Raw genomic sequence first — 25,250 nt, 5'->3', positions numbered from 1 at the left:
CCATAATTGGGTATATACCCAGAGGAATATAAAGCATTCTACCACAAAGACACATGCATGCAAATGTTCATAGCAGCACTATTCACAATAGCAAAGACATGGAATCAACCTAAGTGCCCATCAATGACAGATTGAACGTTCACTGTCAGCATTATTATTTAACAGAGTGTCAGAGCTTCAGATGAATTTAATAACATATGAAGAAGACAAGAAAATAAAATAACAGATATAAACACTGGGAAAAAATAGATGAACTCTTTTGGGAAGTTGTACGCCCAACAGTCACTAATAAAAAATGTCTGCTGTAGAATTAATATGAGAATTTTGTGAGGTGGATGGATATAAAACAAACATATAAAAATAAATAGCTTTTGTCTACTCTATCAACAAAAATTGAAATAGGAAAAATAGTCTATTTATGGTAGAGGCAAAACTGATAGTAACAAATTTAACAAGAATGGCAAAGAAACATATTTAAGTAAAACTATTACATCTTATTAAAGAACATATAATAGCATTAAAAATGAAACAGCATATCATATTTTTGAATGAAAAGACTTACAATATTCAAATGACAATATCAAAATTTTTAATTCTCTAAAATTTAGTTTATAAATATAATGCAATTCGAATTAGAATCCTTGTTGGCATTAGAGGTGAATGAAATCATCTTAAAGTTTATGTGGAAGAATAACTTCCTTTTAATATGTAGGAAAGATGTAATGAGTAGAGAGAGAAAATCTTTTACTAGGTAATTCTTGGAGCCTGTGGATTAGAGGTAAATAAAATTATATTAAAGTTAAAATGAAAGACTAACTGTATGCAAATATGTATTTAAAAAGTAAGAATGGTGGAGACAGAAAGGACTTAGCACCTAAAAGAATATGCTAATAAGTCATATTCAAATCAATGTAATATTAATGGTGCATCAAATAAATTAGTGGAACAGAAGACAGAATATAGTAATAGTTGCTAGTACAGACAGTTCCTGACTTATGGTTCAATATGATTTTTTGACTTTATGATGGGTTTGTCAGGATGTAACCCCATCATAAGTTGAGAGGCTCCTTACCAATTACGATGGGGTTCTGGTTTCTATTGAATGAATATTGCTTTAACACCACAGTAAAGTCAAAAATTTGTAAGTTGAATCATGGTAGGGTGGGATCGTCTGCTGCGTTGCCAGCATCAAATGCATTTTTTTACTTACAATATTTTCAAGTTAGGATGGGTTTATTGGGACATAACCCCACTGTAAGTAAGGGAGCATCTGTATATATTAAAATTTTAACGTATAACAGATAGTAGTTCTATGTACTGAGAAAAGGATAAATTATTTAATACATAATACTGATACAATTGGAAAAGAGTAAATCTGGACCACTATATCTTGCACCACATTAAAGATAAATTCTAGAGGGGAGGGGGAGCAAGAAGTCCAAAGAGAAGCCTCCAGGAATCATCCGCCTTGCAGGAACAACAAAATTGAACAGCTTTCCACACACAAAAGGCACCTTCATAAGAAGCAAAATCAGATCAGCAATCATAATACTTGGTTTTAACATCCTATTGAGGAAAGAAGCACTGAAGAGGGTAGGAAAGACAGTCTTGAATTTCCAGTGCTACCCCTCCCCCCATCATTTGGCAGCAGACCTGTGGCACAGAGAGAGAATCTGTCTTTTGGGGAGGAAGAGTGCAGTGACTGTGGGACTTTTCGTCATAACTCAGTGTTGCTCTGTCACAGCAGAAAGCAACCAGGGGCAGAATTCAGACAGTGTTCACAGAGGAAGCATTTGGACCAGCCCTAGCCAGAGGCAAATTATCCATCCCGCTGACAGGTACCTAAGTTCCAGCAGGCTCCACCACTACTGGCTAAAGTGCTCTGAGGTCCTAAGTAAACTGGAAAGACAGTCTGGGAGACAAGAACTGCAATTCCTGGGCAAGTCCTGGTGCTATGCTGGACTTGCAGCCAGTGAACTTGAGGTGCATGTGACCTAGTGAACTGAGGCATCCAAGGGAGTGCTTGCATCCCCCCTCCCCCAACCCCAGGTAGTGCAGCTCTGGAAGAGACTCCTTTACTTTGCTTGAGGAGAGGAGAGAGGAGAGTAAACAGGACTTTGTCTTGCAACTTTGATACTAGCTCAGCCACAGTAGAATAGGGCAAAAGGCAGAATCCCAAGACCCCCTTTTCAGGCTCTAGCTCCTGGACAACATTTCTAAACACACCCTGGGCCAGAAGAGAACATGGTGCCTTGAAGGGAAGGAATCATTTCTGGCAGAATTCATCACCTGCTGACTAAGAACTGAATAGTCAGCCGTGGTAGCAATATAGTGGTAACCATACAGTACTTAACACAGGCCTTGGGTGAGACTCAGAACTATGCTGGTTTCAGGTGTGATGCAGCACATTTCCAGCATTGGTGGCTATGGGAAGAGACCATTCCTGCTTGAGGAAAACAGAGGGAAGAGAAGAGAAAGGGGACCTTATTTTTTAGCTAGAGTACCAGCTTGGCCGCAGTGGTGTAGAGCACCAAGCAAGCTTCTGAGGTCCCTGATTCCAGGCCTTAGCTCCTGAACAGAATTTCTGGACCCTCTCTGTGCCAGAGAAGAGCCCATGGCCCTGAAGGGAGAGACTGAGGACTGGCAACATTCACCACAAGCTGAATGAAGAGCCCTTGGGCCTTGAGTGAACAGTGGTGGTAGCCAGGCAGTACTTGTTGTGGCCGGGGCAGTGGTGGCCATGGGGAGACATTCCTCTTCTTGAGGAAGGGAGAAAGAAGAGTGGAAAGGACTTTGTCTTGTGGCTTGGATGTCAGCTCAGCTATAGTAGGATAGAACACCAGGTAGATTCCTAAGCTTCCTGACTCCAGGCCCTGGCTCCTGTACAGCATCCCCAGACCTGCCCAGGGCCAGAGGGAACTCACTGCCCTAAAAGGAAGAGCATAAACCTGACTGAATTAGCCATCTGCTGATTATAGAGCCCTGGGGCCTTCAGTGAACATCAGCAGTAGCCAGGCAGTGGTCACTGTAGGCCTTGAGCGAGACCCAAATGAAGTGCTATGCTGGCTTTGGGTCTGACCCAGCACAGTTCCAGTGGTGGTAGCCACAGGGGTAGTCGAATCACCCCCTCCCCAGCTCCAGGAAGCTTAGCACAGACAGAAACACTCTGTTTGGGGGAAGGTAAGGAAAGAGAACAAGAGTCTCTGTCAGGCAATCCCGGGAATTATTGGATCTTACCCAAGACCACCAAGGTGGTATATCTACAAGTCTGCAAGAGCCACAATATTACTGGGCAGGTGGTGCCCTCTAAAGCAGGTATGGCTGCAATGACCAAAGACTTAGATCATAACACCCAAGTCTCTTCAAATACCTAGAAAGTCTTCCTAAGAAATATGGATACAAACAAGGCCACACTGTGACGGCTACAATAAATACCTAACTCCAATACCCGGACACCAACAAATATCAAGATCATCCAGGAAAACATGACCTCACCAAATGAACTAAATAAAGCACCAGGAATCAATCCTAGAAAGACAGAGATATGTGACCTTTCAGACAGATAATTCAAAATAGCTGTTTTGAGGCAGCTCAATAAAATCCAAGATAACAGAGAACGAATTCAGCATTCTATCAGATAAAATTTAACAAAGAGACTGAAATAACTAAAGAGAATCAAATAGAAATTCTTTAGTTAAAAATGCATTTGACATACTAAAGAATTCATCAGAGTCTACTAACAGCAGAATTGATCAAGCAGAAGAAAGAATGGGTTATAAGATATTATTTGCAAGCTTCATGGTAAACCTCAAACCAAAAAGCATACAACAGATACACAAAAAATAAAAAGCAAGAAATTAACATACCACCTGAGGAAATCACCTTCACCAAAAGGAAGAGATAAAGGAAGGAACGAAGAGAGAGAAGACCAGAAAACAAATAAAGTGGCAGGAGTAAGTCCTTACTTATTGATAATAACATTGAATGTAAACAGACTAAACTCTTAATTGAAAGACAGAATAACTAAATGAATTAAAAAATAAGACCTTATGATTTGTTGTCCACAAGAAACACACTTCACCTATAAAGACACAATAAACTGAAAGTAAAGGGATGGAAAAAAATTCCATGCAAATGGACACAAACAAAAAAAACCACACAAAAAACTATATTTATACCATACAAAATAGATTTCGAAACAAAAACTATAAAAAGAGACAAAGTCGTTACATAATGATAAAGGGGTTGATTCAGCACAAGGATGTAATAATTGTAAATATGTATGCACCCAAGACTAGAGTACCCACATATATAAAGCAAATATTACTAGAGCTAAAAAGGGAGATAGACTCTAGTACAATAATAGCTGGAGACTTCAACACCCCACTTTCAGGACTGCACAGGTCTCCCAGATAGAAACTCAACAAAGAAACATCAGAGTTAATCTGAAGAGCAGAACAAATGGACCTCATAGAATTTTAACAAACATTTCATCCAGTGGCTACAGAACACACATTCTTCTCAGCACATGAATCATTTTCAAGGATAGACCATGTAAGGCCTCAAAAAAAGTCTTAAAACTTTCAAAACAATTGAAATAATATCAAATATCTTCTCTGATCAAAATGAAATAAAACTAGACAGGAACAAGAGGTATCTTAGAAACCATACAAACGTGAAAAATTAAACAATATGTTCCTGAATAGCCAGTGATTCAATGAAGAAATAAGGAAGTAAATTTTAAAATTTCTTAAATTAAAATGTAAACACAACATAGCAAAACCTATGGGATCCAGCAAAAGCAGTACAAGAAGAAAGTCTATAGCAATAAGCACTTACATTAAAAAAGTAGAAAGCTTCAAATCAACATAACAATGCATCTTAAAGCAAGAGAAAACCAAGTCCAAAATTAGAAGAAAAGAAATAAAGATCAGAGCAAAAATAAATGAAATTAAGACTGAAGAAAACAATACAAAAGATCAACAAAATGAAAAGTTGGTCTCTTGAAAAGATAAACAAAATTAACAAACTTTTTTTTTTGAGACAGAGTCTCACTGTCGCCCAGGCTGGAGTGCAATGGCGCGATCTCGGCTCACTGCAGGCTCCACCCCCTGGGGTTCACGCCATTCTCCTGCCTCAGCCTCCCGAGTAGCTGGGACTACAGGAGCCTGCCACCTCGCCCAGCTAATTTTTTGTATTTTTAGTAGAGACGGGGTTTCACTGTGTTAGCCGGAATGGTCTCGATCTCCTGACCTCGTGATCCGCCCGCCTCAGCCTCCCAAAGTGCTGGGATTACAGGCATGAGCCACAGCGCCTGGCCTAAAATTAACAAACTTTTAACCCAACTAATAAAGGAAAAAAAGAGAAGACCCAGATAAATACAATCAGACGTGAAAAAGGAGACATTACAACCAATACTGCAGAAATTCAAATTCCAATAAATTGGAAAACCTAGAAGAAATTAATAAATTCCTAGATATATACAATCTACCAAGATTGATCAATGAAGAAATCCAAAACCTGAACAGGCCAATAATAAAAGGGAAGCAAGGATGGTCCAACATATGCAAATCAGTGTGATACATTATATTAAGAGAATGAAGGACAAAAACCATAGGATCGTTTCAGTTGATTCTGAAAAGACATTTGATAGAATTCAACATGCCATTGTGATAAGAACCCTAAAAAAACTGGGTATAGAAGGAACATATCTCAACATAAAAAAAGCCATATATAAGAGGTCCACATTTAGTATCATACTGAACAGGGAAAAATTAAAAGCCTTTCCTCTAAGTATGGTACACAACAAGGATGCCCACTTTCACCACCATTATTCAACACAGTGCTGAAAATCCTAGCTAGAGCAATCAGACATGATAAGGAAATAAAAGGCATCCAAATTGGAAAGGAAGAAGTCAAATAATCCTTGTCTGCAGATGATATCATCTTATATTTAGAAAAACCTAAAGACTCTATAAAAACTATTAGAACTGATAAACTAATTCAGTAAAGTTGCAGGATACAGAATCAACATACAAAAATCAGTAGCAATTCTATATGACAACAATGAACAATCTGAAAAAGAAATCAAGAAAATCATCCTATTTACAATAGCTACAAATAAAATAAAATATCTAGGAATAAACCTAACCAAAGAAGTAAAAGTTCTCCAAAATGAAAACATCGATGAAAGAAATTGAAAAGGAAACAAAAAAAAATGGAAAGATATTCCAAGTTCATAGATTGGAAAAATCAGTATTATTAAAATGCCCATACTACCCAAAGCAATCTACAGATACAATGCAATCACTATCAAAATACCAATGTCATTCTTCACAGAAATAACAAAAATAATCCTAAAATTTAGATGGAATCACAAAAGACCCAGAATAGTCAAAGCTATTCTGAACAAAAATAAAACTGGAGAAATCACATTACCTAACTTCAAATTATACTACAGAGTTATAGTAAACAAAACAACCAGGTACTGACATAAAAACAGACACAGAGACCAATGGAACAGAACAGAAAACATAGAAACAATTTCATGCATCTACAGTGAACTAATTTTTGACAAAAGTGCCAAGAACATAGGTTGGGGGAGGACAGTCTCTTCAGTAAATGCTCCTGGGAAAACAGGATATCCATATGCAGATGAATAAAACTAGATGCCTATCTCTCACCATATACAAAAATCAAATCACAATGGATTAAATATTTAAATGTAAGACCTCAAACTATGAAACTACTAAAAGAAAACATTAGGGAAACCCTCCAGGACATTGGACTAGGCAAAAGTTTCTTGAGTAATACCCCACAAGCGCAGGCAGCCAAAGCAAAAATGGACAAATGGGATCACATCAAGTTAAAAACATTCTGCAGGGATCACATCAAGTTAAAAACCTCCTGCACAGCAAAGGAAACCATCAACAAAGTCAAGAGACAACCCACAGAATGGGAGAAAATATTTGCAAACTATCCATCTGACAAGGGATTAATAACCAGAATACACAAGCAGCTCAAACAACTCTATAGGAAAAAATTTAATAACCTGATTTAAACAAATGGGCAAAAGATCTAAATAGACATTTCTCAAAAGAAGACAAACAAATGGCAAACAGGTGTATGGAAAGGTGTTCAACATCACTGATCATCAGAGAAATGCAAATCAAAACTATACTGAGATATAATCTCACCTCAGTTAAAATGTTTTTTATCCAAATGACAGGCAATAGAAATTCTGGCAAAGTTATGGAGAAAAGGGAACCCTTGAACACTGTTGGTGGTAATATAAATTAGTATAATCAATATGGAGAACAGTTTGGAGGTTCCTCAAAAAACTAGACGTAGAACTACCATATGGTCCAGGAATCTCACTGATAGTTATAATACTGAAAGAAAGGAAATCAGTATATTGAAGAGATATCTACACTCCCATGTTTATTGCAGCACTATTCACAATAGCCAATATTTGGAAGTAACCCAAGTGTCCATCAACAAATGAACAGATAAAGAAAATGGGGTAAATATACACAATGGAGTCCTATTCAGCCATAAAAAGAATGAGATACAGTCATCTGCAACAACACAGATGAAACTGGAGGTCATTATGTTAAATGAAATAAGCCAGCCAGAGAAAGAAAAATTTTGCATATTTATTTGTAGAAACTACAAAAAATTAAAACAGTTGAACTTCTGGCAACAGAGAATAGAATGGTGGTTACCAGAGTCTGGGAAGGGTGATGGGGCAGGGATGGGGGATGGAAAGTGGGGATGGTTAATGGGTACAAATATATAGTTAGATAGGATGAATAAAAGCTAGTATTTGATAACACAACAGGGTAACCACAGTCAACAATAATATTGTACATTTAAAAATAACTAAAAGAGATAAATTAATTGTATGTAAAACAAAGAAAGGACAAATGCTTGAGGCAGGACACCTCATTTACCCTGACGTGATTATTATACATTGTATGCCTGTACCAAAATATCTCATGTATCCTATAAATATATACCTCTACTATGTACCCACAAAAATTAAAAAGAAAAAATTTCAAATAGCTGACTAAATTTTTTAAACAAAATCAAAATAAATTCCATATGTATTAATGACTCACTTGGGAAACAAAACCCAGGATACTATATGTACTATCTAGGAATGGGACTACTTTAATAAGACTACCCAGAAACAATAAAAGATAATCATTGATTATACCAAAATGAAAAACTTCAATATGGTAAAATTTACCATAAAAAGTCAATAGATAAATTATGCATTTGAAAAAAATTGAATGTAGAATATAATATCTATACTGTATAAAATTTGCTGTAAAATTATCAAGAAAAATTCCAATAATGCAATAGAAAATTTCTAGAATCTATGAATAGGTAGTTCTCAGGAAAGAAAATAAAAATGTTATTTTAAATTTTCTCTGATTTTAAAATTTTTATCTGTTGCATACTGCTATAAAGTTAATATGATGACTTATTATCTTCTCTTCCAACACTAGCTTCTCTCCAGATTTCCGTAGTCTGTGGTATGCTCCCATCATTAAAGACTCCCAAACACAGGAGGTTCAGAGCCCTTTCTGACTTCCTTCTCTTCCATATTTACTCAGACAGATGTTCATCTCCCTGGTCTTGGGTAGTCACCTCAACCCTGATTCTATCTCACCCTTCCCACTGGGCCACGGAGAAGCCTAAATAGACACAGTGGGACAAGCATGAGCATTGAAGTCCAACCAGTTTTGCTTTTACTCTCTGCAATTTACTAGGAATGTAGTACCAGTCATGATACTTTGTGGGCCTTGGTTCTCTCCTCTGTAAGGATAATTATACCTGCTTTTCATGGTCACTATGAGAACAGATAGAAATAATTCACATAAAGTGTCTAGCACACTTAGGACTTAAAAAAATGTGAGTTCCCTTCCCTACTTCAGCTTCTTATGGTTAGTCTTGGGATTGGGATACTGGAAAAGATATTTTCAAAATGGCTACTTGACTCCAGTGTCTTGATGTTTGAAACACCTCTATTCATTACTAACAGATTAATTTTTCTAAAACTCTGCTTTTGTGATATCATTTTTCTGATTACCTATTTTATTGATCCCTTACTAACTTCCAGGAAAATTACAAACTCTACATTTACTGTCAAGACACTCATTTCTCTGAGGTGGAGACAAATTTTAAAACCTTGCCCAAGATGCTTCAAACACTTTAAATTTTTTCATTTGGAAAAATGAAGGATTGCCTACAATTCTGGATTCACCTTTACAAGGAAACATAGGAAAGCACAGATATACCAAAATAAATTTCACTTTATTTTTCTGAAATCTTACATTGCAGTTGAAATGTCTTTTATATATCCACTTAAGTCTTACCACGCTAAATGGCAAAACTGGAAATGATGACAGCAAGTATTGACCACAGACACAGTTATCACCATAGTGATACTAATAATTAGGCATATTTGCAAGTCAAAATAATTAAAACAAGATTTTGTTATAAGTAAAAATGTAAACATTTATTCATGTAGTTATATAACTAGTCACCAAAAACAGCAAAAGACTTTTCTTTACCTAGTACTTGTTTTTGCAAATCATAGCATCTGGTTTGCAAGTTTACTTCCTGTTGTCTAGATGTCTGAATCTGCTGAGATCTCAATATGGCTGCATCTGACAACAATTTCAGATTTTTCATTTCCTTTTCAAGGCATACTTTATTTCTCTGGGACACTGTCAAACTTTTATTCAGTATGTCTATTTCTGTAAAAAGAATTCAAAGTTTACAAATAGCCAATAATTGAATCATAAAACATTTCTCTAAAGATTGGTTTCTTTCAGAAAATTAATAGTTGAAAGGCAAGATGACATTTCTGAGATTATAATGACATCTAACTAAAAAGTTAAATTTAAATAGTCAGTCTAAAATGATAAAAAAGTTTTATTGCTACATGATGCATGAAATCTTTTAACAGTATTTTTTTTAGCTTTTAAATTGTATTAAGTGGTAATACAGCCTGCTTTTTAAATACTTATATAAATGAATAATATAAGATCTGTGTAATGTTATAGGTTTTATTGAAATGATTTTTTTTTTAGGCAACATGATTCAGAAAAGTAAACTTAAATGTTCTAGCATGAGCTGGTTGGGTGGCATTTCTAAGGGATTAACTAGAATATATTCTCTACAAATTATGAAGAAAGATTTTAGGAGTAGACTGGACAGAAGGATGTAGTGTCTAAAACTAATAAATTTATGGGAAGAAAGCATTAGTTAATAATATCTTAATGATTTTAATAGTACTCTGTCCCCCCAATAAGACCAGAATTCATAATAATCATGTCATTATTCTATTTAGATTGTTTAAAAATATGTCTTTATAGCTCTACTTAGATTTAAATATGCTAATTTTATACAATTTCATGAGAAATGCATGGAGAATATTATCCTTCAGAATAATTAATAAGCTCCTTGTTTATCCACCTTTTCTGCACTATTGCCTTAAACTATCATTAAAACACATGAACACACACTCAACAAAGATAAAATAAATGCTATGAAATTTGTACAATTCAACTGATGAGCATGTGATTTAGATGAAAATTTGGACAGTCTGCTTTTTCAGACATTTCACTTGGAATTCCCTTCTTTGGTTAGCCCATCCTGGACTAATGATAGGTTCAACATGTGACGAGATGTCAAAAGTGGTTGGTTTCATTTATTGCTCTTGGTCCACCACAGCAGAAACAGCAACCACATGGGCCAGTGAAGACCACAAGTACAGATAAATAGGACTGACATGCAGTAGAGGTAATGTGGCCAGCAAATGGTTATAGGAGAAGTAAAGCAGAGAGCTAGAACAGAGCACAGGAAAAAGAGCATGTTTTAAGGGATCGTGATGAGGAGGATCAGGAATGTAGTAAAAGGAGAGAAAAGCAAAATGTCTTTCCATGGGTAGAAAGCATGTCTGGGAGAAAAAGTGGCATTTGTGATAGACCTGGGGAATAAGCACAAGGGGTCTGGCACCTTCTCTACGTTTAGTTTCTGCTCAAAATGGAAAACCTAGAGAAATAAATTGCAGGAACCAAATAGGTGGGATTCTAATATAGTCCAATGATTATTTTATGTGGGAATTTTTTTTCCTCAAAATAGCTATATGCTGCTAAAACCTTATGACTATGCACCAATATGTGTGAGGAAAACTACTAACACACAGTACATAAAATTTTTAAAAGAATGGGGTTAAAGAAAACAAGGAGGTTACAGTTTCCCTACGTACCTAAAAAGTCTTTCTGGATATTTTTGTAGCCAAAAAGGTAGCTTCTTAAGGCTGAATAAACTATAACATACCAAAACGATATCTATGTTTAAGTCAAATGACACTGCACAGCACCACACACGTGGTGTCACCTATTTATCATTTGCCAAAATGACACTGCTTATGTTAGCAGGCTCTGTTAGCATACACTATACTCTAAAATAACTAGTCATGTCAATGTGACTTTCTATCTGACATTTAAAGAATAAAAATCTGCAATACAAATTTATTTGTAAAATATATTCTAAGACATGGAAAAGTACATCAAGATTTCAAAACTAACAGAAGCTGTAACATTCCTAACATGGAGTTAGGAAAAAGTAAACTCAATGGAGATGAATTAACTTACCTTTTGCAAAATAAACACTCCTTTGCCTATGGCAATCCTGGTGTCAAAGATTCAATTCTACCCTTGCCATTATACAATTCCATACTTGTAAGACATGTGTCCCGATTTGGGGTTCAGAAATTAAGATCCCCACAAGGTCAACCTATACTGGTCATTGTATCCACCTTGAACCTTTCCTGTCTCAGCACCATCCCATGAAGAAGGTCCTCCTATCCTCATATATTCAGCTATCATGGCTCAAATGTTACCTCTGTGCGGAAATCTTTTTGGACCTGATCTGGATGTGATCTTCATCTTCCTGGAACTCACAGCAATTCACATCATCTGTATTGCACTGATCACATGCATACATGTGACCTATTATTGGACTATAAGTTATTTCAGGCCATAGATAGTATCTTACTCATTTCTCTTTCCCCCATAATTTCTACTATGATGTCTTAGGATTAACAAGAGCTCAATAAATACCTAATAAATTAGTAAAGGCATTGCTGAGCAAAGCTTCTAAATTGTTTTTAATATACCACTAGTTGAAGATCCTGAATATGTGTTTATCCCAGCCTTCATTTCAGAGGCAGGCATTTTGAGCCCCACATTTTTAAATGTCAGAGTAGGATATGCAGTTAAAACACATATCCAAAAGAAATGTTTTTAATTGAATAAAATAATTGATCAATTCTATCCCTAATTTCATCAATTTTGTGAAAAATGTGGACTACATTTCTAAGCCTAATTCTAGATTTGAATTTTAAAAGTTCAACAACTATTCAGTCAACAGTTGTGTTGGGAGTGGAATTCACCTGATAAGTATTTTTCCTTGGTAAAAATATTTTTCCCGAAATTTTATTAAAATAAGTATGCTCTTGTTTAAGAAAATTTCATCTATAAGGCCGGGCGCGGTGGCTCACGCTTGTAATCCCAGCACTTTGGGAGGCCGAGGCGGGCGGATCACGAGGTCAGGAGATCGAGACCACGGTGAAACCCCATCTCTACTAAAAATACAAAAAATATTAGCCGGGCGTGGTGGCGGGCGCCTGTAGTCCCAGCTACTCGGAGAGGCTGAGGCAGGAGAATGGCGTGAACCCGAGAGGCGGAGCTTGCAGTGAGCCGAGACTGTGCCACTGCACTCCAGCCTGGGCGACAGAACGAGACTCCGTCTCAAAAAAAAAAAAAAAAAAAAGAAAATTTCATCTATAAAAACTTCATTTTAAAAAATATCAATTACATAAAGTGATATTTACTAGAATAGGAAGTATTTTACTCATACCTGCTACTCAATGTTCAGCATACATTATCAGCAAGAAAATATTAAGCAATTCCCTTTTCTAGGAATGCTGTTTCTGTTTTGGACTTTGATTTTAAAGCCTAACTTAATTTTAACATGCAAATCTTTTAAAGTAACTGAATAATATTGTGCAATATATATGGGGTTTACTACATTTATTAATTTGCTAGGGCTGCTGAAAGAAAGTACCACAGATTGAGTGCTTAAACAACAGAAATTTATTTTCTCACAGCTCCAGAGACTAGAAATCTGAGATCAAGGTGTCAGCAGGATTGGTTCCTTCTCCGACAGTGAAGGAAGGATCTGTTCCAGGTCTCTCTCCTTGGCTTGCAGGTGGCTGCCTTTTCTCTGTGTATTCACATGGTGTCCATAGGTGTCTGTGTACAGATTTCTTCTTATGACACCAGTCAGATTGGATTAGGGGCTACCCTGATGACCTCTTTAAAAACCTTATCTCCAAATATAGTTACTGTAGGAGGTACTGGAGATTAGGACTTTAACATTTCAGTATATGAATTTGGGGAGGGGGACACAATTCAGCCTATCACACTATATTTTAGAATATTTGTTATTTAAAATGTTTGTACTATTATCAAAATTTATAGCCAATACATGCTTTTAGCTTTTAGAATAAGTGTTATCACATAATTCACTAGCTAATGCAAGTACAATTATTACTGTTAAGTTTATGCAATCAATTTCTTTACCTTGATAAGTTTTTTTGTTTTGTTATTAGTCCTGTGAGCTTAGGCAAATGAACTCAAAATTATGTTAGGTCATTATATTATTAGGAAACCTCTATAACCTTATTATCAAGGCATTCTGATGTTACAAATACAGTGTCATTCTTAATTCACAAAACTTCACAGTTTTATTACAATAATAGGGAAAAAGACGCAGTGACCAGATTTACTAAAGAAATAAAAAAACTACACAATTTTTTTTAAACTAAAAAATGGCTGGGTGCGGTGGCTCATGCCTGTAATCCCAGCACTTTGGGAGGCCAAGGCAGGTGGATCACCTAAGGTCAGGAGTTCAAGACCAGCCTGGTCAACATGGCAAAACCCTGTCTCTACTAAAAATACAAAAATTAGCCGAGGGTGGTGGCATGCACCTGTAGTCCCAGCTACTCTGGAGGCTGAGGCAGGAGAATAGCTTGAATCTGGGAGGCAGAGGTTGCAGTGAGTAATCATGCCACTGCACTCCAGCCTGAGCAACAGAGCAAGACTCCATCTCAAAAAACAAAAAACAAACAAAAAAACCCTAAAAACTTTTTATTTTGAAATAAGTATAAATTTACAGAAAGTTGCAAAGAAATGTGTAGGGAGTTCCTATTCAAACTTAACGCCACCTCACTTCTCCCCTTGTTGACATTTTGTATAACTGTAGCACACTATCAAAACTAGAAGATTGCATTGGTAAAATCCACAGAACTTACTCTGATTTTACCAATTGTATACACACTCGTGTGTGTGTGTGTGTGTGTGTTCATAGTTCTATGCAATTTTATCATAAATGTAGCTTCATTATAAATCAACACAATCAAAATACAGAATTGCTCTATTACCACAAAGCTGATCCCTGCTATCCCTTTATAGCCAAACCTACCACTATCCCCATCATCCCTAATCCCTGGCTACCACTAATCTGTTCTCTGCACTTATAATTTTGTTATTTCAAGAATGCTATATAAACAAAATCATATCTTATGTAAACTTTTGAGACTGGCTATTTTCACTCAGCATAATTTAGTTGAGGTTCATTCAAGTTGTTACACATATTAATAATTTGTTCCTTTCTGTTGCTGAGTAGTATTACATGATATGGACATAGGACGTTTGTCTTTCATCCATTGAAAGACATTTGGGTTGTTTCCAATTTGGGGCTATTATGACTACAGCTGCTATGAACACTTACATACAAATATTTTTGAGAACATAGGTTTTCATTTATCTGGGATAAATGCTCAAGAGTGCAAATGTTGGGTCATGTGGTAAGTGCATCTTCAGTTTCAGAGGAAATTGCAAAATTATTTTCTAGAATGGCTGAACCATTTTATATTCCTACCAGCAGTGCTGAGTAAACTGGTTTCTCTGATCCACGTTAACACTTAATATGGTCAGTCTTTTCAATTTTAGACATTCTAATAAATGTGTAGTTGTATTTAATTGTGGTTTTGCATTTTGCTCATGGCTAATGATGTTGAACATTTTTTTCAGGTACTTATTTGCCATCTATATATCATCTTCGGTTACATTTCTACCGGTATCTTTTGCCCATTTTCTAACTGGATATTTTTAATATAGAATTTTGGGAGTTATTTATATATTCTACATATAAATCCTTTGTTGAATATGTGATTTGCAAGTACTTTCTCCCAGTCTGTACTGTAGCTTTTTATCCTTTCTAACAGGTCTTTCACAAGGCAAAAGTTGTTGTTGTTGTTGTTGTTGTTGTTTTTTAGGACAGGGTCTTGCAATGTTGTTCACACTGGAGTGCAGTGGCTGCTCGCAGGTATGATCATAGAACACAGCAGCCTCAAACTCCTGGGATTAAGCAATCCTCCCACCTCAGCGTCTTGTGTAGCTGGGACTACACGCATGTGCTACTATACTCTGCAAAAGTTCTTAAATTTTACTGAGATCCAATTTATCAATTTTCCCTTTTAGGTATCATGATTTTAGTTCAAGTTTAAGAACTCTTTACCTAATCCTAGGCCCCAAAGATTTTTTTCCCTAAAAGTTTCATATTTTCTATTTAAGTCTGTGGTTAATCCACTGAGTTAGTTTTTGTAAAAGTGTGCACTTTAGGACAAGGCACTTTCTCTTTTTCTTTACCTAAGGATATCCAATTGTTCCAGCATCATTTGTTGAAAAGGCTATTCTTCCTCCACTGAATTTCTTGTGTGTCCTTATCAAAAATCAGTTGAGTATATTTTTCTGGTCTAATTATGTAGATTTTTAAAAAACTACATGTGAAAACCCTTTTTGTTACTTTATTTAGGAGAAAAGCTATAAACCCATTACAATGAACCATTCTGCAATAGAAATGAGAAACGAATATGATGGAAAAAACATGGACTTTAGAATAAAGAATAGTTATAGCTAACATATCTTGCTTCCTTATTCTGCTAGGCATATGGGGTGTATGTGTATGTGTGTATGTGTGTGTGTGTGTGTGTGTGTTCTCATTGTATAGATGAGGACACTGAAGCCCCAGTTTTTTGTTAAGTGGCAGAGTCAGGATATAAACTTTGGCTGACTCTAGAGACCTGCTCTTAGAATGCCTATATATCTTTATGTATTAAGAATTGAAGCCAGCAACACAGAGGCCAGCGTGGTTGGTGCAGACATATTGGTTTGTGTGGCCCTTCTCCAGACCTGGTGGTAAGTCTGTAAAATGGCAACACTATCAAGGATCCTACATTCCCCTCCAGATTTTTCCTGATTTCTGCCAAGAGTTCTAACATTCCTGACTCTGAATAGTGTTTGTTTAATAAATTTAAGTAAAAGATGAATTAAATAATAAAGACAACTAGAAATACACATTAACAGGTTAGGATTAAGAGCGACCGTAAAGTGTTCCTCAGCTATAATTCACATTGTCCTCATCATTTTTGTGAATATCAAATAAATTATAACATTTACAAATTTTATGTTAAAATGTTCATTTCACTATTTATCCGTACTAGTCACATCCAATAGAACTATGTATGTATAATAATGCAAACCACACATGTAATTTTAAATTTCCAGTAGCCATATTAAAAACATAAGAACACACAAAATTAATTTTAATAGTGTATTTTATTTCATTCCACATATCCAAAATGTTATTTCAACAAAAGGCTATATCCGCATTTCTAGTGCTCAATAGCCCCATGTGGTTGGTGGCTAACCTATGGGAAAGCAAAGGTCTGCATGCTTCTTAGGCTCCTGGTCATCTTTTCATGTAAGTAGGATAGTTCCTCAACTTTTACTAGAATTATCCTTTAAAAACATTACATTCAATTTATTTTTTCTATACTTAAATTTAAGATATAGATTATATACTTAAAATTCTCTGCTATGAAATTGGCATGTTTATACAGCTACTAGAATTGCTGTTAAATTTAAAATGTGTTCAAATTGATCAAAGAAACTGTAAAAAGGCAAGCATCAGCACCTTTCAAGTTTTACACATATTTGCACGTTTGTACATCCATGCCCCGGAAATTTGATTGCTCTGATAGCACTAAGAAGAAAGTTTTTTAAAAGGCGAAAAAAGCTCTTATAATAATATAGCTTCAGTTTGACACACCCCATCTGTTGTGTTCACCAAGCTCTTGCTTGGGAATTGAATATACTGTCCTCACGTGTGCATTTCCACCTTTGAGCTTCTGTCATCACCACCGTGTAACTTCTAAACAAGGTCCTTCAGCTTCTGAGGCAAAAGTGATATACTATAATGGTAAATATAAAAGTCAAGGGTTGAAAACTAACTCCTATTTCTTCGTGTTCGATAAAATATAAAATGTAACACTTGCAAATGAAAAGCAAAATGGGCATATACTTTGATTCTGCAATTCCACTTCTAGGAATTAACTATGTTAAAGAAAAAAACAGGATAAAATAATAAAGATGCATATATAAAGATGTTCAGTGATGCCTTATTTACAATAGCAAGACTATGATCAACCTACATGTTCATGAATAGAAAATTAGTTAAATAAGATACATATCTACAATAAAATACTGTTAACGTAGTTAATTGGCATGACTATATTTTCATGATATATTTTAAGTGTATATGTATGTATATATATCTATATGCACAGAAAAGAAAGTTTAGAAAGCTCTATATCAAAATGTTAACAGCAGTTATCTCTGTGTCATGATATTACAGATGATTTATGTCATTTTTTCTTCTTTTTTTTGCCCCTTTTCTGTATTTTCTATGTTTTTATATTGAGGTTGTTTTATGTTTATGATTGCAACAATCCTTAAAGCCTTTTGAATTTGGGAAAAACTAATTATTAAGTGTTTATATTTTCCTCTTATAAATTCAATAAAAAACTTTCAAACTGATTTTTAAAATCCAATTTGGAATTGTACTACTTACTGATAATAGCCTACATTAAATTTGCTCTTGGTTTTCAGGAAAGTGTAGCTAATGAATGAAGCCTCTCCTCCCTTTCCAGATTGCAGAGTATGTAAGCATTACTAAGAAATCTTAGAGAATACTCAGAGGTTCCAAAACCTAATATAAATATTAGCAGGAATCTGACTGAAAATGTGGGTGTACTTTTACTTCCATTTCAATTCCACAAAGTTCACTGAGCACCTACTATGTGACAGGTTCAATTCTCTTAAAACACTAGTAATACGGCATTCAGCAAAACAATCAAACTTCCTGTTTTCACTGAGATTACAACCAGTAGGAGGAGACTGGCAGTAAACACATAAATCAATAAATGAATATTTCTGGTAGTAGTAAATATTATTAAAAATGAAAGAGAAAATCAGGATACACAAGGACTATAAAGGAAGACAACTTTAACTAGGGCAGTCAGCAAAGATGTTTTTGAGGAGGTGACATTTGAACTGAGACTTTCAATTACAAGAAGGGACAGCTACTTTTTTGGGAGACCCTTAGCCAATTTCACCTGCATGAATCTGAAGGGCCTCCCTCTTTTCACATATTGTACAGTCATGGCCACAGGTCACATTCAGGGAGAATAAAGTGAGTGAAGCTTTCTGAGGGAGGAGGGTTGTTCCTCTACACAGAGAGGATGTCAGTGTCTCCTTGTTTGTTATTTTTCTAAGATTGTGATACACTGTACTATATAACTGATATAACTGTTCCCAGCTATGTGGTTTAACAGTCCTAAAATGGATAGTTGGCTTAAAAGTTTCCTGAAAAAGAAAACATGGATTACAGAAAATATTAATAATGCAACACAAATGTAAACAAAAACATTAGAGTTGATGTCTCTCTAGTATGATTGAATTCACAATTATTGATATTATGAGGTAAATAGTCTATAAGATGTGACAAGACACTCAAAAATGAGAAAATTACCAACACAACTATTTTACATATACATTTATATCTTTTATATGAATACCTCATTACAAAGAATAAAATTAAAGAGACTGACAGTACTAAGTGTTGGCAAAGATATGCAGCAGCTAGAGGTCTCCATACACTGCTGGTAAAAATGTGAAAGGAACAACCACTTTGGAAAAGTCTTGGGTAGTTTCTTAAAATGTTGAATATACTCTACTATACAATTCAGCCATTCCACTCCTAGGTATTTACCCCAAAAAATAACAAAAACATATATCCAAAAAAAGACATATATGAATGCTTAAATAATGGAAATGATGCATAATATATAGTATATTTACAAAATGAAATATAATTATGTAAAGTATATCTGTATTATTAACTGTGGCAGAAGCAAGATTCCTCTGGCACAGATACGCAGATCCTGGAAGTTAAAAGTCAGTAGAAGAACACTAAAGGTCCAAAGAATGTGACTAGCGACTAGCACACTCTCAGTGTCTGCTCCATTTTTTTTTGTTTGTTTTTTTGAGATGGAGTCTCACTCTGTTGCCCAGGCTGGAGTGCCGTGGCGCGATCTCTGCTCACTGTGAGCTCTGCCTCCCAGGTTCATGCCATTCTGTTGCCTCAGCCTCCCAAGCAGCTGGGACTACAGGTGCCCGCCACCATGCCTGGCTAATGTTTTATATTTTTAGTAGAGATGGGGTTTCATGTTAGCCAGGATGGTCTCGATCTCCTGACCTCGGGATCCACCCGCCTCAGCCTCCAAAAGTGCTGGGATTACAGGCATGAGCCACCACAACCAGCTGCTCCATTTAACAATATAGATACCCTTTTTTTTTCCTTTTGAGACAGAGTCTCACTCTGTCGCCCAGGCTGGAATGCAGTGACATGTTCACTGCAACCTCTACTCCCAGGTTCAAGCAGTTCTCATGCCTCAGCCTCCCAAGTAGCTGGAGTTACAGGTGCGCACCACTACACCTGACTAATTTTTGTATTTTTAGTAGAGACAGGGCTTTGCCATGTTGCCCAGGCTGGTCTCAAACTCTTGAGCTCAAGCTATTGACTTGCCTCAGTCTCCCATAGTGCTAGGCATGAGCCACCACACTCGGCCTAATATAGATATACTTTTTACATGTTTGTTATAATATTCGTCTATTTGCCTAAATTTAATTATTAAAGTTAAATTTCAAATTTAAAAGCATATTGTCATATAAAAATGCATTTCTGAACGCACATATTATATAACAAAATTGTCAGCAAGTGAAATTAAAGTTTCATGGTTTAACATGATTTTTTTCCAATATTTAACTATGAAAGTTTTAAAACATATAGAGAAGTTAAAACAATTGTATACTGAGCACAAATATACACACTACTTAGATTCTACAATTAATATTTTACTATATTTGCTTTGTCACGTAACTATATACCTATCAAACACTTTATACATCTATCAATCCATCCTGTGAATATCAAGGTAAGTTGCAGACATAAATATACTTCTCTCCTAAACATTTCATCATACAGATACAGTTCAACATTTGCATTTATTTCTTTTCATTTTTGAGTAAATTTACCTACAGAATTGTACAAATCTCAAGTGCACCAATAGATGAGTTTTGGCAAATGCATCCACTGTGTAATGCAAACCCCTATCAAAACATAAAGAATTGCTGCCATCAAAGAAAGTGCCTTTGTGCTTTTCCAGTCAATCCCACCCTCCATGGCAACCATTTTTTCCCCAGTGTAGATTAGTTTTGCCTGTTTCTAGAACATTGTATAAATGAAATAATACAATATGTATTATTTGTGTAAGGCTATTTTCAAGTAGCATATTATTTTTGAGGATTATCCATGCTACTACATTATCTGCAGTTCATTATATATCCCACTGAATATATTCAATTGTTTTCTTTTACAGAACCCATTCTACTACTGATGTACTCCTGAGCTTTTTGCAGTTTTAGGATATTTTGAATTAAGCTTGAATAAAGTTGCTGAATATTCTCATATAAGTATCTTGTGGACATATGTTTTCATGTTTCTTGGGTAAATACCAAAGGGTGGAATTTCAGGGTCTTTGGATAGATGTGTATTTAATGAGAAACTGTCAGATATTTTCTCTAAGTGGCTGTAGCATTTTACATTCTCACCAATTTGTACAAGGATTCCAGTACTCTACTTCCTCAGTAACATCTGCTGCCATCAGACTGTTTCATTTTAGTCAACCAGACGAGCTAATAATGTTGAGAACATTTTTGTGTCTTTATTGGCCATTTATGTATCTTCCTGTGTAAAGTGTCTGTTCAGATCTTTTGGTCATTTTTGATTGAATACTTTTATTATTGACTTGTAGGCATTCTTTATGTAACTGGGACAAAAGTTCTTTGTCACATATTTTATAAATATTTTCTCTGTGATTTAACTATTCATTTTCATACTGATAGCTTCTGATGAACAGATGTTTTAATTTTGATAAAGTCTAATTCACCGATTTTCATTCTTTTATAGTTCTTACTTCTATGTCCTATCCATGAAATCTTCATTTAACATCAAGTCATGAAGATATTTTGCTATGTTTTTTCTAGTAGTTTTATAATTTTATCCTTTGCATTTAGGTTTATGATTTATCCTAAATTAATTCTCATGTATGGTGTGAGGCAGAAGTTGAGGTATATTTTTCTACACGGGTATTCAGTTGTTCCAGCACAATTTGTTGAAAGACTTTCTTTTTCCCATTGGATTGTTTTGCTGCCTTTGTCAGAAATCAATTGATTATATAAGTAGGGTCATTTACCAAGCTATCTTGTTCTATTCATCTTTGTTGATCCATATGCCAGTACTATACTGATTTGATTACTGCATAAATCTTAGATGATGTTTAAAATGCCATCTTTTGGATTGTTTGAATACTTTTTAAAGAGTTATCTTTTAAATTATGTATTAGCTTTTTACTACGTTTCTGTATTTAATTTTTTAGTAGTTGCTCTAGAAATCATAATATACATACTTAATTTATTGGTTTAAATAAAATATTCTACCATGTCACATAAAATACAAATATAGTGCAACAAAATGAATCCATTTATCCACCTCTCCATCCTTTAGACTCTAGTTGTCATGTTACATTGACATACTTTATAAGCCCCACAAAATAATAATGCTTGCTTTAAATAAGAATGTGAGTTTTTAAAACAAATTTAAAGGAAAAGGAGTCTTTTATATTTACTCATATTTGTCACTTATGGTGCATTTTATTATTTCCTGAGGATGCTGGGGCTCCATTCATTTTTTTTCAATGTTTATCTCTCTTCTTCAAATTGAATAATTTCTATTGATTTATCTTAAAATTCACTGATTCTTTCTTCTGTAAATGCAATGCACTATAAAAGTCCATCCAGCCTTATATGTGTGATTAGGACCCATGCATAATTTGGTATGCATCTGAACATTCAGTGCTCCAATTTAACTGTAAAAGCTACAAAATGCAGTTTTCTGCCAAACCACACTTCACTTCTTTCATCTTCCTTTCTAGGGAAATATTTTAGTTTGTCAGTTATCATTGAATAACTCGAGGGCTGATTTGTAGATTTTATCCAATGTCAAAAAAGTCAATCTTGCCTTTTTCAAGCCACTTCAAATAACTATGGAAATTATTATCACCCTGTAAAGTATATTGTTTTACTCCTAAGCAAGGGTGAGGAATCTGAGTATCATGTGCAAGCCTCAAGATGACGCTTAGGACAGAACATGCAGAGTAAAAATAGTTTCCTTCCATATCCACGTAATAGAAAGCTGACAATTGTAGTCCTGTCTTTATGGGATGAAAACAGTCCCTTTACAATAAGTTTTCTGAAAGGGAGAACAAATAGATAATAACTCTTCTGGTAACATATTATGGTACACTGGCCAGTGTGTTTTCGGTGATTAAACATAATCCTGTGAATCAGATTAATTCACTTGCTGAGTGTTCATTTACGGCATCCCATTGGAATTTGTGCTAGCAGTTTGAGCACTAGTTTTGTGTGCCTATGAACTTAATGCTGCTTATTGTCTCATTCTGACTTCATGGAGAATTAATCCCACCTTTAAGCAAAGGCTACTAAGTTAATGGTATTTTCTGTGCAGAAATTAAATTTTATTTTCAGCATTTAGCCCAGGAATTTTTCCAGTAGGTGCTCAGCTATTTAAAAACAAAACTATTCTTAAACATTCATCATTAGACAACTGGAGTTTTTGCTGGTTTTGTAACCTACCAAAATGGATGGGCTGTTGGACATTCCACATTCAAAAGTTTTATAGGGTGGTGGGAAATGGGGGATCTTCAATGTTTATTTTAAAATAAAATAAAATCAGTTCTTGACTTTAAAAAAAAAAGTCCATCCAGTGAAATTTTATTCCAGATACCATATTTTTCAATTCTTCAATTTCTCATTTTTTAATAGTTGCTTACTCAGATTTTCTTTTTATTCATTACTAGCATATTTTCCTTTATATCCTTGAGCATTGTTTGATAGCTAATTTGAAATCCTGGTTAGCTAATTATATCATCTAAGTCAACTGGTCTCTATTCTTTTGGATATGAGTAATTTTGGATTGTATACTGAACATTGTGGGTGTTATGTTATAGAGACTCTGGATTCTTCTTATGTTCTTCCAAATAGTATTTATTTTTTTTCTTGTATTGTTTTAACAAGAAGTTAATCTGGCTAAACTTAAAAGTGTTAAATCTGTTTCTCATAGGGTAGGTGACAGCTAAAATATCAATTACTTTAGTTTTAGATGGACTATTTAGCATCTTCCTTGAGCACATGTATTTCAGGGATAAGCCTGAGATTTGGAAAGAGTTTATATGCAAAATTTGAGCTCTCTTTCTCTGGCTTTCACTTCTCTGGGATATCCCCTTACTTCTTAGAGGCTGAGGTTGCCTTGATCTCTATCCTCTAGTCTACAGTTTTCTATCAGATTTTTACCTTCTTTGCGTGGAGCAAACTGTGCCCTGCTCTCAGTCCAATATCCTTAAAAAGAAAAAAATTCACTCACTGCCATGCATTTTTCAACATTAAAAAAAAAACTTTAATGGACTATTTTTTAGAACAGTTTTAGGTTCACAGGAAAACTGAGCAGAAAGTACAGAGGATTCCCATATCCCCCTGTCTCCACACATGCAAAACCTCCCCCACTATGGACACACTTCAGGAGAGTAGTACTTGTTACAATTGATGAATCAACATTATTATTACTACCCAAAATTTATAGTTTACATTAGGGTTCATTCTTCGTGTTGTACATTCTATGAACTTTGACAAATGTAAAATGACATGTCTCCACTATTGTAGTATTGTACAGATTAGTTTCACTGCCCTAAAAATCTTCTTTGCTCTTCTTATTTATCCTCTGCCTGGAACTCATGGCAACCACTGATCGTTTTACTGTTCCATAGTTTTGTCTTTTCCAGAATGTCATATAGTTGGAATAATATAGTATGCAGCCCTTTCAAATTGGCATCTTTCACTTAGTATGCCTTATTTTAATTTTTGATACTCCCTCCATTATGTGTTTGCTTTGGGTCACTCTTTATTGTCTTTAGGTAGCTATTTTTCTAGAATTAAAGTTGTTATCTATAAGAAGGCTGACCTAATATGAGCTACTCAGTCATTAAGAGGAGTTTTAAAAACATAGATTAGTACTTTTAACAGTAATGAACAGACTTCTGGCCACAGTTCAAGATAGATGTATCATAGATTATCTTAGATAAACCTATAATAATTAAATTTCAGAGTTGAAATAGATCTTAATGGTCATCTACTCTAACAAGTGATAACAAAGTTAATCCTAATTCCCATCAAATAAAATGAAATATCATTATTTTATTACTTATGATGTACCATTTACCAAAAAGGGACAATTATATTCTAAATAATGTAACAAACCTGTCAAGGCTGTTTCACTTATAGATTTAATTTGTAGAAAAATTTCTCCTTTCAATGAAGTCCAGTTTTGGTAATTATCATATACTTCATTTTTAATACTGGTTAGCTCCCTTTTAGTAAAAGTAAGTAATGAAAGAGTCTTATTCCAGAAATATTTGTAGTCTGACAATCTTTGACTGCAAAGTAAAAAAAAATAGGATTTTAGAAAATAGTAAGCATAATAAACATTTCTTCAAAAATAGTTTTAGAGTGACCATATAATCTACTGTCTAATTGGAGACAATTTTGAAACCAAAAGAAGGTGGTATTCAT

General features: G+C 34.9%; 1 protein-coding gene across 1 annotated transcript in view; it reads right to left on the bottom strand.

Moving 5' to 3' along the window:
* The window catches only part of LEKR1 (leucine, glutamate and lysine rich 1), a 227,132-nt gene that overhangs the window by 101,243 nt on the left and 100,639 nt on the right, over nucleotides 1-25,250 (bottom strand). Inside the window, 2 exon segments of the mRNA XM_063620289.1 lie at nucleotides 9,582-9,767; nucleotides 24,939-25,114. Of these exon segments, the coding sequence (XP_063476359.1) occupies nucleotides 9,582-9,767; nucleotides 24,939-25,114 (362 nt within the window).

Source organism: Symphalangus syndactylus, chromosome 17 (genome assembly GCF_028878055.3).
Source record: "Symphalangus syndactylus isolate Jambi chromosome 17, NHGRI_mSymSyn1-v2.1_pri, whole genome shotgun sequence".
In the NCBI taxonomy this organism is placed as follows: Eukaryota; Metazoa; Chordata; class Mammalia; order Primates; family Hylobatidae; genus Symphalangus; species Symphalangus syndactylus.
This window is presented reverse-complemented; position numbering and strand designations above follow the sequence as displayed.